This window comes from Phocoena sinus, chromosome 7, assembly GCF_008692025.1.
Source record: "Phocoena sinus isolate mPhoSin1 chromosome 7, mPhoSin1.pri, whole genome shotgun sequence".
NCBI lineage: Eukaryota > Metazoa > Chordata > Mammalia > Artiodactyla > Phocoenidae > Phocoena > Phocoena sinus.
In genome coordinates, this window is record NC_045769.1 from 55,073,752 (window position 1) to 55,090,294 (window position 16,543).

Consider the following 16,543-nt stretch of genomic DNA (forward strand, 5'->3'; position numbering starts at 1 on the left):
TCATTTCTTTTTATGGCTGAGTAATATTCCGTTGTCTATATGTGCCACAGCTTCTTTATCCATTCATCTGTTTATGGACACTTAGATTGCTTCCATGACCTGGCTATTGTAAATAGAGCTGCAATGAACATTGTGGTACATGACTCTTTTTGAAATACAGTTTTCTCAGGGTATATGTCCAGTAGTGGGATTGCTGGGTCATATGGTAGCTCTAATTTTAGTTTTTTAAAGAACCTCCATACTGTTCTCCATAGTGGCTGTATAAATTTACATTCCCACCAACAGTGCTCAACTTCCCACCAACTTTCTCCACACCCTCTCCAGCATTTACTGTTTGCAGAATTTTTGATGATGGCCATTCTGACCGGTGTGAGATGGTATCTCATTGTAGTTTTGATTTGCATTTCTCTAATGATTAATGATGTTGAGCATTCTTTCATGTGTTTGTTGGCAATCTGTATAGCTTCTTTGGAGAAATGTCTATTTAGGTCTTCTGCCCATTTTTGGATTGGGTTGTTTGTTTTCTTGATATTGAGCTGCATGAGCTGCTTGTAAATTTTGGAGATTAATCCTTTGTCAGTTGCTTCATTTGCAAATATTTTCTCCCATTCTGAGGGTTGTCTTTTCATCTTGTTTATGATTTCCTTTGCTGTGCAAAAGCTTTTAAGTTTCATTAGGTCCCATTTGTTTATTTTTGTTTTTCTTTCCATTTCTCTATGAGGTGGGTCAAAAAGGATCTTGCTGTGATTTACGCCATAGAGTGTTCTGCCTATGTTTTCCTCTAAGAGTTTTATAGTGTCTGGTCTTACATTTAGGTCTCAAATCCACTTTGAGTTTATTTTTGTGTATGGTGTTAGGGAGTGTTCTAATTTCATTCTTTTACATGTACCTGTCCAGTTTTCCCAGCACCACTTATTGAAGAGGCTATCTTTTACCCACTGCCTCCTCTACCAAACATAAGGTGACCATATGTGCGTGGGTTTATCTCTGGGCTTTCTATCCTGTCCCATTGATTTATATCTCTGTTTCTGTGCCAGTACCATATGTAGCTTTGTAGTATAGTCTGAAATCAGGGAGCCTGATTCCTCCAGCTCCGTTTTTCCTTCTCAAGATTGCTTTGGCTATTGTGTTTCCATACAAATTGTGAAATTTTTTGTTCTAGTTCTGTGAAAAATGCCAGTGGTAGTTTGATCGGGATTGCATTGAATCTGTAGATTTCTTTGGGTAGTAGAGTCATTTTCACAATGTTGATTCTTCCAATCCAAGCACATGCTATATCTCTCCATCTACTTGTATCACCTTTAATTTCTTTCATCAGTGTCTTATAATTTTCTGCATACAGGTCTTTTGTCTCCTTAGGTAGGTTTATTCCTAGATATTTTATTCTTTTTGTTGCAATGGTAAATGGGAGTGTTTTATTAATTTCTCTTTCAGATTTTTCATCATTAGTGTATAGGAATGCCAGAGATTTCTGTGCATTAATTTTGTATACTGTTACTTTACCAAATTCATTGATTAGCTCTAGTAGTTTTCTGGTAGCACCTTTAGGATTCTCTATGTATAGTATCATGTCATCTGCAAACAGTGACAGTTTTACTTCTTCTTTTCCAATTTGGATTCCTTTTATTTCTTTTTCTTCTCTGATTGCTGTGGCTAAAACTTCCATAACTATGTTGAATAACAGTAGTGAGAGTGGGCAACCTTGTCTTGCTCCTGAGCTTAGTGGAAATGGTTTCACTTTTTCACCATTGAGGACGATGTTGGCTGTGGGTTTATCATATATGGCCTTTATTATGTTGAGGTAAGTTCCCTCTATGCCTACTTTCTGGAGGGTTTTTATCATAAATGGTGTTGAATTTTGTTGATAGCTTTCTCTGCATCTATTGAGATGATCATATGGCTTTTATCCTTCAATTTGTTAATATGGTGTATCGTGTTGATTGATTTGCATATATTGAAGAATCCTTGCATTCCTGTGATAAACCCCACTTCATCATGGTGTATGATCCTTTTAAAATGCTGTTGGATTCTGTTTGCTAGTATTTTGTTGAGAATTTTTCCATCTGTGTTCATCAGTGATATTGGCCTGTAGTTTTCTTTCTTTGTGACACCTTGTCTGGTTTTGGTATCAGGGTGATGGTGGCCTCGTAGAATGAGTTTGGGTATGTTCCTCTCTCTGCCATATTTTGGAAGTGTTTGAGAGGATAGGTGTTAGCTCTTCTCTATATGTTTGATAGAATTCGCCTGTGAAGCCATCTTGTCCTGGGCTTTTGTTTGTTGGAAGATTTTTAATCACAGTTTCGATTTCAGTGCTTGTCAATGGTCTGTTCATATTTTCTATTTCTTCCTGGTTCAGTCTCACAAGTTGTGCATTTTTAAGAATTTGTCCATTTCTTCCAGGTTGTCCATTTTATTGCCATATAGTTGCTTGTAGTAATCTCTCATGATCCTTTGTATTTCTGCTGTGTCAGTTGTTACTTCTCCTTTGTATTTCTGCAGTGTCAGTTGTTACTTCTCCTTTTTCATTTCTATTTATTTGAGTCTTCTCCCTTTTTTTCTTGATGAGTCTGGCTAATGGTTTATCCATTTTTTTTATCTTCTCAAAGAACCAGCTTTTAGTTTAATTGATCTTTGCTATAGTTTCCTTCATTTTTTTCATTTATTTCTGATCTGATCTTTATGATTCCTTTCCTTCTGCTAACTTTGGGGTTTTTTTATTCTTCTTTCTCTAATTGCTTTAGGTGTAAAGTTAGGTTGTTTAATTGAGATGTTTCTTGTTTCTTCAGGTAGGATTGTATTGCTATAAAATTCCTTCTTAGAACTGCTTTTGCTGCATCCCATAGGTTTTGGGTCGTCGTGTTTTCATTGTCATTTGTTCCTAGGTATTTTTTGATTTCCTCTTTGATTTCTTCAGTGATCTCTTGGTTATTAAGTAATGTATTGTTTAGCCTCCATGTGTTGGTATTTTTTACAGATCTTTTCCTGTAATTGATATCTAGTTTCATAGCATTGTGGTCAGAAAAGATACTTGATACGATTTCAATTTTCTTAAATTTACCAAGGGTTGCTTTGTGACCCAAGATATGATCCTGGAGAATGTTCCATGAGCACTTGAGAAGAATGTGTATTCTGCTGTTTTTGGATGGAATGTCCTATAAATATCAAGTAAGTCTATCTTGTTTAATGTATCATTTAAAGCTTGTGTTTCCTTATTTATTTTCATTTTGGATGATTGTCCATTGGTGAAACTGGGGTGTTAAAGTCCCCTACTATGATTGTGTTCCTGTCAATTCCCCCTTTTATGGCTTTTAGTATTTGCCTTATGTGTTGAGGGGCTCCTATGTTGGGTGCATAAATATTTACAATTGTTATATCTTCTTCTTGGATTGATCCCTTGATCACTATGTAGTGTCCTTCTTTGTCTCTTGTAATAGCCTTTATTATAAAGTTTATTTTGTTTGATGTGATACTTGCTACTCCAGCTTTCTTTTGATTTCCATATACATGGAATATCATTTTCCATCCCCTCACTTTCAGTCTGTATGTGTCCCTAGGTCTGAAGTTGGTCTCTTGTAGACAGCATATAGATGGGTCTTGTTTTGGTATCCATTCAGCCACTCTATGTCTTTTGGTTGGAGCATTTACTCCATTTCCATTTAAGGTAATTATAGATATGTATGTTCCTATTACTATTTTCTTAATTGTGTTGGATTTGTTATTGTAGGTGTTTTCCTTCTCTTGTGTTTCCTGCCTAGAGAGTTTCCTGTAGCATTTGTTGTAAAGCTGGTTTGGTGGTGCTGAATTCTCTTAGCTTTTGCTTGTTTGTAAAGGTTTCAATTTCTCTGTCAAATCTGAATGAGATCCTTGCTGGGTAGAGTAATCTTGGTTGTAGGTTTTTCCCCTTCATCACTTTAAATATGTCCTGCCACTCCCTTCTGGCTTGCAGAGTTTCTGCTGAAAGGTCAGCTGCTAACCTTATGGGGATTCCCTTGTATGTTATTTGTTGTTTTTCCCTTGCTGCTTTCAATATTTTTTCTTTGTATTTAATTTTTGATACTTTGATTAATATGTGTCTTGGTGTGTTTCTCCTTGGATTTATCCTGTATGGGACTCTCTGCACTTCCTGGACTTGATTAACTATTTCCTTTCCCATATTAGGGAAGTTTTCAACTATAATCTCTTCAAATATTTTCTCAGTCCCTTTCTTTTTCTCTTCTTCTTCTGGGACCCCTATAACTTGAATGTTGGTGTGTTTAATGTTGTCCCAGATGTCTCTGAGACCGTCCTCAATTCTTTTCATTCTATTTTCTTTATTCTGCTCTGTGGTAGTTATTTCCACTATTTTATCTCCGAGGTCACTTATCTGTTCTTCTGCCTCAGTTATTCTGCTACTGATCCCTTCTAGAGAATTTTTAATTTCATTTATTTTGTTGTTCATCACTGTTTGTTTGCTCTTTAGTTCTTCTAGGTCCTTGTTAAATGTTTCTTGTATTTTCTCCATTCTATTTCCAAGATTTTGGATCATTTTTACTATCATTATTCTGAATTCTTTTTCAGGTGGACTGCCTGTTTCCTCTTCATTTGTTAGGTCTGGTGGGTTTTTATCTTGCTCCTTCATCTGCTGTGTTTCTCTGTCTTCTCATTTTGCTTAACTTACTGTGTTTGGGGTGTCCTTTTCACAGGCTGCAAGTTCCTAGTTCCCGTTGTTTTTGGTGTCTGCCCCCAGTGGCTAAGGTTGGTTCAGTGGGTTGTGTAGGCTTCCTGGTGGAGGGGACTAGTGCCTGTGTTCTGGTGGATGAGGCTGGATCTTGTCTTTCTGGTGAGCAGGTCCACATCTGGTGGTGTGTTTTGTGGTGTCTGTGGACTTATTATGGTTTTAGGCAGCCTCTCTGCTAATGCGTGGGGTTGTGTTCCTGTCTTGCTAGTTGTTTGGCATAGGGTATCCTGTTCTGGAGCTTGCTGGTCATTGAGTGGAGCCGGGTATTGGCATTGAGATGGAGATCTTGGGAGATTTTCGCCGTTTGACATTACATGGAGCTGGGAGGTCTCTTGTGGACCAGTGTCCTGAACTTGGCTCTCCCACCTCAGAGGCACAGCCCTGATGCGTGGCTGGGGCACCAAGAGCCTGTCATCCACATGGCTCAGAATAAAAGGGAGAAAGAAAAGAAAGAACAAAAGAAGATAAAATAAAATTTTAAAGTTATTAAAATAAAAAATTATTTAAAAAAATTTTTTTAACTAATAAAAAAAGAAAAGAAAGAAAGAAGAGAGCAACCAAACCAAGAAACAAATCCACCATTGATAACAAGTGCTAAAAAGTATACTAAAACAAAAAAAACGGACAGACAGAACCCTAGGACACATGGTAAAAGCAAAGCTATACAGACAAAATCACACACAGAAGCATACACATACACACTCACAAAAAGAGAAAAAGGGAAAAAAAAAAAAAATATATATATATATATATATATCGTTGCTCCCAAAGTCCACCTCCTCAATTTGGGATGATTCGTTGTCTATTCAGGTATTCCACGGACGCAGGGTACATCTAGTTGATTGTGGCGATTTAATCCGCTGCTCCTGAGGCTGCTGGGAGAAATTTCCCTTTCTCTTCTTTGTTTGCACAGCTCCCGGGTTTCAGCTTTGGATTTGGCCCCGCCTCTGCATGTAGGTTGCCTGAGGGCGTCTGTTCTTCACTCAGACAAGACGGGGTTAAAGGAGCCGCTGATTCGGGAGCTCTGGCTCACTCAGGCCAGGGGCAGGAAGGGGTATGGACTGCCGGGCGAGCCTGCGGCAACAGAGGCCGGTTATGACGTTGCACCAGCCTGAGGCGCGCCGTGCGTTCTCCCGGGGAAGTTGTCTCTGTATCACGGGACCCTGGCAGTGGCGGGCTGCACAGACTCCCAGAGGGGTGGTGTGGATAGTGACCTGTGCTTGCACACAGGCTTCTTGGTGGCTGCAGCAACAGCCCTAGCGTCCCATGCCCATCTCTGGGGTCCACGCTGATAGCCGCGGCTCGCGCCCGTCTCTGGAGCTCCTTTAAGCAGCATTCTTAATCCCCTTTCCTTGCGCACCAGGAAACAAAGAGGGAAGAAAAAGTCTCTTGCCTCTTCGGCAGGTCCAGACTTTTCCCCGGACCCCCTCCCAGCCCTCCGTGGCGCACTAACCCCTTCAGGCTGTGTTCACGCTGCCAACCCCAGTCCTCTCCCTGGATCCGACCCTCCGAAGCCCGAGCCTCAGCTCCCAGCCCCCAACTGCCCTGGCAGGTGAGCAGACAAGTCTCTCGGGCTGGTGAGTGCCGGTCAGCCCTGATCCTCTGTGCGAGTATCTCTCCGCTTTGCCCTCTGCACCCCTGTTGCTGCGCTCTCCTCCGTTGCCCCGAAGCTTCCCGCCCCGCGCTGCCACCCGAGTCCCCGCCAGTGAAGGGGCTTCCTAGTGTGTGGAAACTTTTCCTCCTTCACAGCTCCCTCCCACTGGTGCAGGTCCCGTCCCTATTCTTTTGCCTCTGTTTATTCTTTTTTCTTTTGCCGTACCCAGGTACGTGGGGTGTTTCTTGCCTTTTGGGAGGTCTGAGGTCTTCTGCCAGCATTCAGTAGGTGTTCTGTAGGAGTTGTTCCACATGTAGATGTATTTCTGATGTATTTGTGGGGAGTAAGGTGATCTCCACGTCTTACTCTTCCGCCATCTTGAAGCTCCTCCCACATGCTTTTTTAGACTGCCTGTTCTAGTAAGTCTGCAACGTTCCTCTTAGGAATTATGCTTCAGGCAAACCTAAGAAGGCAGGAAAATCAGAGTGATTTCCATACTTCTACTTTCTTACCTGACTCTAATTTCCAAGTGCAAAAGTATATGATCAGGGCTTCCCTGGTGGCGCAGTGGTTGAGAGTCTGCCTGCCTATGCAGGGGACACGGGTTCGGGCCCTGGTCTGGGAAGATCCCACGTGCCGCGGAGCAGCTGGGCCCGTGAGCTACAAATACTGAGCTCTGCGCGTCTGGAGCCTGTGAGGCCCGCGACAGTGAGAGGCCCGCGCACCGCGATGAAGAGTGGCCCCCGCTTGCCGCAACTGGAGAGAGCCCTCGCACAGAAACGAAGACCCAACACAGCCAAAAATAAATAAATGAATAAATAAATTTAAAAAAAAAAAAAAAAAAAAAAAAAAAAAAAAAAAAGTATATGATCACGTTGTGATGTTTTCCTTCTTAGGACTTAAAGAGTTCACACTAATGTGAATATAAAGTTTGAGGAAATTGAAATTTGATATTTCAGTGATCAAAATGAAGAACTTTGGAAGGATGGTGTCTCTTTAATCTATGCTTTGTCCCATTTTAATTTAGTGTCACTTTTGGTATGAAGACGCAAGTGCTACAGTTGTAAGAGTTAGAAAATATTCCACAGAGTGCAAGACCAAGGAAGCTGTGGAGATTCTCCTTCAGCAGTTCAAAAAGTTTATCAAACCCTCAGTGCCTCAGCAAGAAGAAAGGATTCAGGAAATCAATGACCTGGCTCAGCGCTTATATGGTGAGGTCTCTTTTAAGATATCCACTGATTCACTATTGAACACATCTCTAGTGAACCTAATCCAGCAGGAAGCAGAGCATGGCAAGCCCTCAGGGTCCTCACTACCCCAACCTATTCAAGGAAAAGTTTAAAGATAAGAGCAAAAGTGAACTGTAGTGAATAGAGGAAGGAGCTCCTGGCTGTAGGAGATGAAGCCTGTGGATTTTTAATGACCATTTGTAAACACTCCTTCTAAATTCTGCTTTCTCCCCCATTCTTGTTGTTCATCTTCAGGGTAATAAAACCAGAAAAATACTCAGCTTATGTAGACAAAAAAATCTAATTTCCACTAGGGTGATTCCTCAAAAAAATACAAAACTCCCATAATATTATACTTAAAGTAGGTAGAAAGCTAAGACTGAGGTCTACAGCCCTCTCACTTCTATGAGGGTTATGGTTTGTGGATATGAGAAAGAGCTGGAAGATTTTCCCTTGTCTTCCTCTCACTTGTGGAATAAATGGGAGAACCCAAACGACCATCTCACTGGTTGTGCTTTCCTCTTATCCATGACTTTGTCAGTCTGAGAAGTCTTTCTATCTGAGGGAAGCCCCCATTTAAAAGGCCCCTGGGGGTTGACAGTCCTTGAGGGTGCAAAGGAATAACTTTCATGAATTCCCTGACATTGTTAACTACAAGACCAAGAGTAATTCCTAGTGACAGGGCAAATCTAGCCCCAAAGGAAGGTAGCAACAGGTGCTTCATTTGGCTGTCCACAGCTGCTGTCAGGTGGACATTTTCTCTTATTACAGGAAGCACTATCCATGGATAGGCATAAAAATTTTGTGGAACAATATATACTGTACTCCCTAACATCAAATTACTGAGAATGAATTATTAATGATTTTCCAGAGAAAAGGGTAGAAACATAAGAACAATAAAATATAGATTGAAAAATTAAAGAAAACTAATGTGATGTTTCATTCCTACTATAGTTACCGTATAAGTGTACTAAAAAATTCTGGAGGCGCTCTGCTTCTATAAGATGGTTTATGTTTTCCTCTGTTATTGTATTCTTCACACTGTAGCATAATTACCTTTCCATTTGTCTGTCTTCTCAACTGACCATAAGCTCCTTGAGGGTAAGGGAAGTATATTTAATCACTATGTTTCAGTGCCACTCAACTTCAGCACACAGGAAGTACTCACATGACACCATAAAAGTTACATTACCCTCCCATCATGCAAGATCCCACATCCTGCTTTGTTTGTATTCTAAGGCCTTATCACCAACTGACATATTGTATGGTTGTCTGTTGTCTGGCTCTCCTTACTAGAGTGTAAGCTCCTTGAGAAAAGGGAGTTCACTGCATTATGGTATATACTAAATGCTTAACAAATATTTGCTGAATAAATGAATCACTGAATGAATAAATGAATGGCATGAGTCTTCATCTGTTCAGTATGGAAGTTATGCATTTTTTAGAATTTGCATCAGGTAAGATAATTTAGAAATAGTATATCAATTCTTATAGCATTATTGAACCCAGAATTTTAATGCAAATAAATTTATCTCAAAAAAAATTTGAGTACCTATTATGTACTCAGAGCTGTGCTTGATATAAAGACTTATAAGACCTAGTTCCATCATTCAAGAATCCACAGTCTGTACCTAGAAATCACAATATGGTAAATGCAATGAGAAAGGTATAAAATGTGTGTATTAGTTTTCTAGGGCTGCCATAACAAAATATCACAGACTGGGTGGCTTCAACAACAAAAATTTATTTCCTCACAGTTCTGGAAGCTAGAGGTCCAAGATTAAGGTGCTCACAGAGTTGGTTTCTACTGAGGCTTCTCTTCTCTTGCTGCCTCTTCATATGGGCATCCCTCTGTGCACAAGCACCCGTGGTTTGCTGGTGTCTCTCCTTCTTATAAGGACACCAGTCATGTTGGATTGGGACCCTACCCTAATGGCCTCTTTTTAACTTTATCACTCTTTAAAGACCTCATCTCCAAATATGGTTATATTCTGAGATACTGGGGGTTGAGTCTTCAACATATTAATTTTGAGAGGGACACAATTCAGCCCATAACAATGTATAATTCTAGTTTGGTCTGAACTGTGGAGTCCAGTAGTCCAAGTTTAAATCCCTTCTCCTCCAATTATTGTCTGGGTCACATGAAAAGGCTCTGTTGAGCCTGCATTCCTCATCTGGAAAATGCAGTAGAACCTACCAGAGAAGGATTATGTTAGCTAATGCATATAAAATGCCTAGCCACAGGCAAATAATAAGCACTCACTACGTGATAGATATTTGTATCATTATCCCAATAGGAAGAGGTAAAATCCAGTTGGGAAAGATTAAGAACATTTTTACAAAGACGTTGGCATTTCAGGTAGACCTTGGAGAGTGGGTAGGATTTGTCAAGCAGAGATGGGCTTATGGTGAGGGCATTCCCAGTACAGAAAAGAATACTCAGTGGCTATGGGGGTTTTGAGAGAAAAGTTGCTGGTTCAGTTTGTCCAGAGATTAAATATGTGAGAGAATTAGGGTGACATACCTTTGAGAGAGGCAGGTTAAAACCATATTATGGAGGGCCTTGAATGTATACTTTTCTAGGTAGTGAAGAACCACTGAATGTTCTGAAAAGGAGAAAACTGGTTAGAATGGAGCTTTAAGAATATTAATATAGAAACATTATTTAGGTTATATAAGAGGGACATGGCACAGCAAATGTAACCATTTTTCTAGAATACTTGGTTTTTCCAGTAATGCCTTTATTTATTTATCTGTTCAGCAAGTATTTAGTAAGCACTTACTATTTACCAGCCCTTATGCTGGACACTGGGGAGATCAATTAATGCCTGGGATTTTTTTTTCTGCTAAGGATTTGAGCTTTAAAAATAGACTTAACCCTTCTCCTCCCCAGGTTTTGAAGAAGGGCAGAAATATGCTGAGAAAATAGTGGCCAAACACAAAGAGGTTCTTGAATCTGTTACTGAATTATGTAGCTCTCTCACAGAGCTTGAAGAAAAAAAGGTAATTTCTTCTTACCAGAGTATGTATTTTAAGTGATATAAATAAATATGTGTTTATCAAGTGTCTTCTGGTACAAAGATGTTCTAACGGAAATTCTCAAGGGACATAATGTGCACATTTGTTTCACAGCTTTCTAACATAATTATATGGTTGTTTCTGATAATTAATTTTGTTTCTTTTCCATCACTGCAGAGAAAAATATTGCTGAGAATAAGGACTAAACTATTAAGGTGTCTTGTTTATATTTTCATGGATCATATCCTAAAGGATAAATGTGTGCCATTAAAATCAAAGTCTATATTAAGTAGTTTTACGTTTTCCCTCATAAATAATGAACATGTTATTTTTTCTCCTCCAAATTGTGGCCCTGGAGAAAATAAAACTAATCTTCAGGTATTATAGTCATTGAACATTTAGCTTCATGGAAATATTAAACTAATCATTGGCATCTTTCATGGAATAAATAAATTGATGGTAAAAAAAATAGAGAGAAAATATGTTTATGACTATGTCTAGGTAAAATCTTGTTAAAAGAGAGAAATGTATGTATATATATATATGTTTGTGTGTGTATATGTATACATATATATGTATATATATATTGTTTTTGTCTATGTTGTGTCAAAACTGGTTTCATTAGTGCTGTTTTCAGAACTGGCTGAAAGAACCAGTTGTTTAGGATAGAGAGAATGGCAAGGTAATCAAGAACACAGGCTCTAGAATAAAACACAGCCCCCTAGGAATACCAACTCTCCAAGTTATTGGATTTGTGAATGAATTGGGGTAAATTCCTTAATGGCCGTGAGTCTCGGTTTCCTGATCTATAAAATGGAGGAAATAGAGGAAGCTAATAACAGGATAGCCCTGAGGATTGAATGTGAAGACACCTGTGATTATTGTTGTGATTGCTGTTGGTATTGAGACGTAATGGTGCTCTTGCAGCTTGGAGCAGAATTATATTTATCTTCAGCAACTATTTTTTCTGTATGAGTTTCCATGTCATAAATTTGAGTGACATTCCATTCAAAATGGTTTGCTAAGCTTGCTTATTTATTCATTTATTTATCTATCTATCTATCTATTTATTTATTTATAACTGTGCTGGGTCTTCGTTGCTGTGTGCGGGCTTTCTCTAGTTGCGGCGAGCAGGGGCTACTCTTCATTTTGGTGCGCGGGCTTCTCATTGCAGTGGCTTCTCTTGCTGTGGAGCATGGGCTCCAGGTGCATAGGCTCAGTAGTTGTGGCTTGTGGGCTCTAGAGCACAGGCTCAGTAGTTGTGGCACACGGGCCCAGTTACTCTGCAGCACGTGGGATCCTCCCGGACCAGGGCTTGAACCTGTGTTCCCTGTATTGGCAGGCAGACTCCCAACCACTGCACCACGAGGGAAGTCCCTAAATGGTTTGCTAAGCTTTTAATTCAGTGGGCACCCAATCAAATTATCTTTTTCCTTTGGTTGAGAATCTAGATTTTTCAAATTCTTTACCATTTTCAATAACACTGTAGTGAGCATCTTTGTACATGAAGCTTTTTTCTTTCTTTTGTATTATTACCTACACAAAAATTCTTTGCTTTTCATAGATGTTTTACAATTATAATGCCACCAGTAATGTATGAATGCACCATATATTTTGTATTATCTTTTTCAGCATTAATCGTTTCCTCGCCACCTTCACCCCACCCCCTGAGGATGTGTTTCTTCTGATTTCTGATACACAGCCTGAAAATGGCTGCTTCCTCTGACTCTTTGCTGTCATCTACAGCATCCCTCCCATTTATGCTGTACATCTCCAAGTGAACTCCACTAAACAAAATCGACTCTCTTAAAGTGATAGCCCTTTCCAGTTTTTCACCTTCATGGCTATTCTTACTGAAAGCTGTTTCTACTCCCTCTGCCCCCTTCCAGTTTCCCCCTTCCTTCTACACCCCTGGAGTCAACATTGCACCCTCTCTTTCTTATTCCTAACCTATCACTTGGATTCTCTTTTGCGCTAGTCAGGAGCCTCCTAATTATTCACTCCTGCTAGATGAGCCTGCTAGTGTCATTTTTACATTCAGAACACTTCACTACAAACTCTTCCTTGTTTACCAGATAAAGTTCGGACTCAAGGCCTTCCAATGTTCTGGGGCCGATTGTCTTTCCAAACCACTGTGCTTCTACATTCATTGTAGGTTCCTATCTCATGGTCTCCTACCGGACATTCCCAGGTCTCCTGCTTCTAAACTTTTACAGTCGTTCCCGCTTATCTACAGTTTTGCTTTCTTCAGTTTCAATTACCTGAAGACAACCTCAGTCTGAAAATATTAGATGAAAAATTCCAAAAATAAACAATTCATAAGTTTTCAATTCTGAGAGACCATATTCATGTAACTTTTATTACAGTATATTGCAATACTTATCATATTTTATTATTAGCTATTTTAATTAATCTCTTACTCAATCTAATTTATAGATTAAACTTTATCATAAGTATGTATGTATAGGAAAAAAACATAGTACATATATATAACGTTTGGTACTATCTATGGTTTCGGGCATCCACTGGGGGTCTTGGAACATATTCTCCATGGGTAAGGGCGGGCCACTATACCTCATGTGCATGGCCTTCTACCTCTCTGACCTAAATTGTTCATCTCTCAAAGCCAGACCCAAATAGTGCCTCCTCCACAATTACTTCCTTAGCTGTGTCACTTCGCAGGGGAACCGGGCCGCACAGCAGGAGCGAGTGCGGGCGAGCTAGCGAAGCTTCGCCTGTAGTTACAGCCACTTCCTGTCGCTCGCATTACCGCCTGAGCTCCGCCTCCTGTCAGATCAGTGGCATGAGATTCTCATAGGAGCGCAAATCCTACTGTGAACTGCGCATGCGAGGGATCTAGGTTGTGCGCTTCTTATGAGAATCTAATGCCTGATGATCTGAGGTGGAGCTGAGGCAGTGATGCTAGCGCTGGGGAGTAGCTGCAAATACAGATTATCATTAGCAGAGAGGTTTGACTGCACAGAGACCTAATAAATCAATTGTTTGCAGACTCATATCAAAACCCTATCAGTGAGTGGCAAGTGAAAACAAGCTCAGGGCTCCCACTGATTCTGCATTATGGTGAGTTGTATAATTATTTCATTAAATATTACAATGTAATAATAAATAGAAATAAAGTACACAATAAATGTAATGCGCTTGAATCATCCCAAAACCATCCCCCACCCCCCAGTCCGTGGAAAAATTGTCTTCCACGAAACCGGTCCCTGGTACCAAAAAGCTTGGGGATCACTGTGCTGTAGCTCCTGTGTTCCTTCCTACCATAATCATCACATATAACTACCATGATCACCCCAGCCTCTCTCCTTGATGATACCTGAGGAAACCCCGTTCAGTTTAGCATCCCACACAACATTTAACACTATGCTTTGCCGAAAATATGTTCTCCCGAAAGTGTTTTGGCATTTGTAGTAAATGCTCAAAGGATTGGTACAGAAAAAAAAAAGTCATTCAATAGCCCAAAAAAGTTTGGTTTGGGTGGACATAAAAATGAGGAATGGCCTCTTTGGCAAGAGAAATGGGCATCAGAGATATGGGAATATATGTATATGTATAGCTGATTCACTTTGTTATAAAGCAGAAATTAACACACCATTGTAAAGCAATTATACTCCAATAAAGATGTTAACAAAATTTTTTTAAATTAAAAAACAAAACAAAAAAAACATTGCCCTTACAAGTTATGGCCTAAACAAAAAGCCTGTCAAATGATGCTTGCTAACACTTTACAGATGTTTCTATGAGAGCATACATGTATGGTTTTTATGTTTTTAAGGTTGATTCTGTGGCTCTCTTTTGCAGGGGGTCATTAAAAAGCAGACCCAGAAATCCCTGTCAAGGCTGAGACAGTGATAATAATCCTTTCTATTTGTTTAGCATTTTGAGATTTACAAAGGATTTTCATAAATATTACCTCAGTGATTTCCAAATAACCTTGTAACAGTAATAAGGTAGATGTTGTTTTCTTTGTTTTAGAGTGAAGTTCAGAGAGGGTAAAAGTGCTTTGCTTGGGGACCCACACTCAGTAGTGGTGGGTCTGCAATATGAACTTAGTTGTAATTCAAAATCTAGTACTCCTTCCACAACTGCCAATTTGGTTTATTTTATTTTATTTTATTTATTGAAGTTTAGTTGATTTACAATATCATGTTAGTTTCAGGTATACAACACAGTGATTCATTTGTATATATATAACTGAATGTGTGTGTGTGTGTGTGTGTGTGTGTATTCCTTTTCAGATTCTTTTCCCTTATATGTTGTTACAAAATATTGAGTATAGTTCCCTGTGCTATACAGCAGGTCCTTGTTGGTTATCTACTTTATATATAGTAGTGTGTATATGTTAATCCCAACTTCTGAATTTATCCTTCCCCCCACCCCCCTTTCCCCTTTGGTAACCATACGTTTGTTTTCCATACCTGTGAGCCTCTTTCTATTTTATAAATAAGTTCATTTTAAGATTCCACATATAAGTAATATCATATGATATTTGTCTTTCTCTGTCTGGCTTACTTCTCTTAGTGTGATAATCTCTAGGTCCATCCATGTTGTTGCAAATGGTGTTATTTCATTCTTTTTTGTGGCTGAGTAATATTCCATTGTATATATGTACCACATCTTCTTTATCCGGTCATTCATCGATGGGCATTTAGGTTGCTTCCATGTCTTGGCTATTGTAAATAGTGCTGCAGTGAACATTTGGGGGGCATGTATCTTTTTGAATTATAGTTTTCTCTGGATATATGCCCAGGAGTGGGATTGTTAGATCATATGATAGTTCTAATTTTAGTTTTTTAAGGAACCTCTATACTGTTCTTCATAGTGGTTGTACCAATCTACGTTCCACTTTGGAATTAGGTATCAAGTGTGTACTAAAGCAGAGTAATTTATCCAATAATACAAACCAGTTTAATTTTTAGAGTTGGGAGTAAAAGCTGAATCTCCCCAGTAAATGTCTCCCCAAATCTTCCAAGTTGGTGTAACATGTACACTTTGAGAAGCATGCCTGTTCTTTAAGGCCCATCTAATGCCTGTATTCCAGGTGGTATAGAGTATCTTCTGTTGCCCTATAACCTCATCCTAAACTGGTGTCCTGTCACTTCGTGTACCTGTGGCTCCTTTCATCTTCACAAAGTCTTCAAAGCTCTTACACTGGCTCCTCAGCAGTTAGCAAACACCCTCTACTTCCATGACTAAAACAGAGCCCCATGAACTGTAGGAGCAAAATATCACCACCCACAAAGCATCGTTTGTTCTCAATTGTTTTTTTTCTTTACCATACTCAATTATATTACCTTCCTCTTTTCATGAGTCTCCCAAACATTTTGCTTGTCTAAATACTCTGAATTTCCTACTTTGTTCTCCATCAGAATCTTCAGTCATTTCCTCCTCATGGCTGCTCCCCTAGATTTTTGCAATGGTTTAAACTGCCACGCACAAGGATTTTTCTCTCTAGAGAATGTTCCTGTAGGTGCATCCTATTATAACAATGACTTTTTTCCAGCTGGGCCTTTGAACAACCTATTTTTACTGGCAATCAACTTTATCAAAGGAGTGAGGTAGGAAGGGAACTGTGAGCTTGAAGAGATAATTTTATAAATCACATCGTGGGAGTACGCCAGTCTCTTGAGGAATACATTTACTGAAAGATTGCAAGTGGTCTATGTTTTCTTCCAAGTGGTTATTGTGTGGCACTGTTCCCCCAACTTTCCTGGCCCAGGCTCTCACTAACCTTCACTTTGTACATCAGGGAAACGTTTTAAAGATGAATCTGAATTTGGAAGGCTTCCACGATGATTGCATTGACCTACTAAAAGAACCAGGGAGAAATAAGCAGACAATATTCAATAAAGGAAGGAATAAGGTAAAGAAAACTATGTACCCTCAGATATTCATTACTTTTGTTTTGAGGTTAGAGTCATTGTGCATTGAAAAAAAGTGAATTGAAGCCTTATTATCGATCTG

The 16,543-nt window shown here is 39.4% G+C and overlaps 1 protein-coding gene across 1 annotated transcript in view; it reads left to right on the top strand.

Moving 5' to 3' along the window:
• The window catches only part of CCDC141 (coiled-coil domain containing 141), a 204,396-nt gene that overhangs the window by 176,017 nt on the left and 11,836 nt on the right, over nucleotides 1–16,543 (top strand). The window contains exons 20-22 of the mRNA XM_032637784.1: nucleotides 7,339–7,522; nucleotides 10,434–10,543; nucleotides 16,329–16,442. Coding sequence (XP_032493675.1) covers nucleotides 7,339–7,522; nucleotides 10,434–10,543; nucleotides 16,329–16,442 — 408 coding nt within the window. The remainder of the gene's footprint in view (nucleotides 1–7,338; nucleotides 7,523–10,433; nucleotides 10,544–16,328; nucleotides 16,443–16,543) is intronic.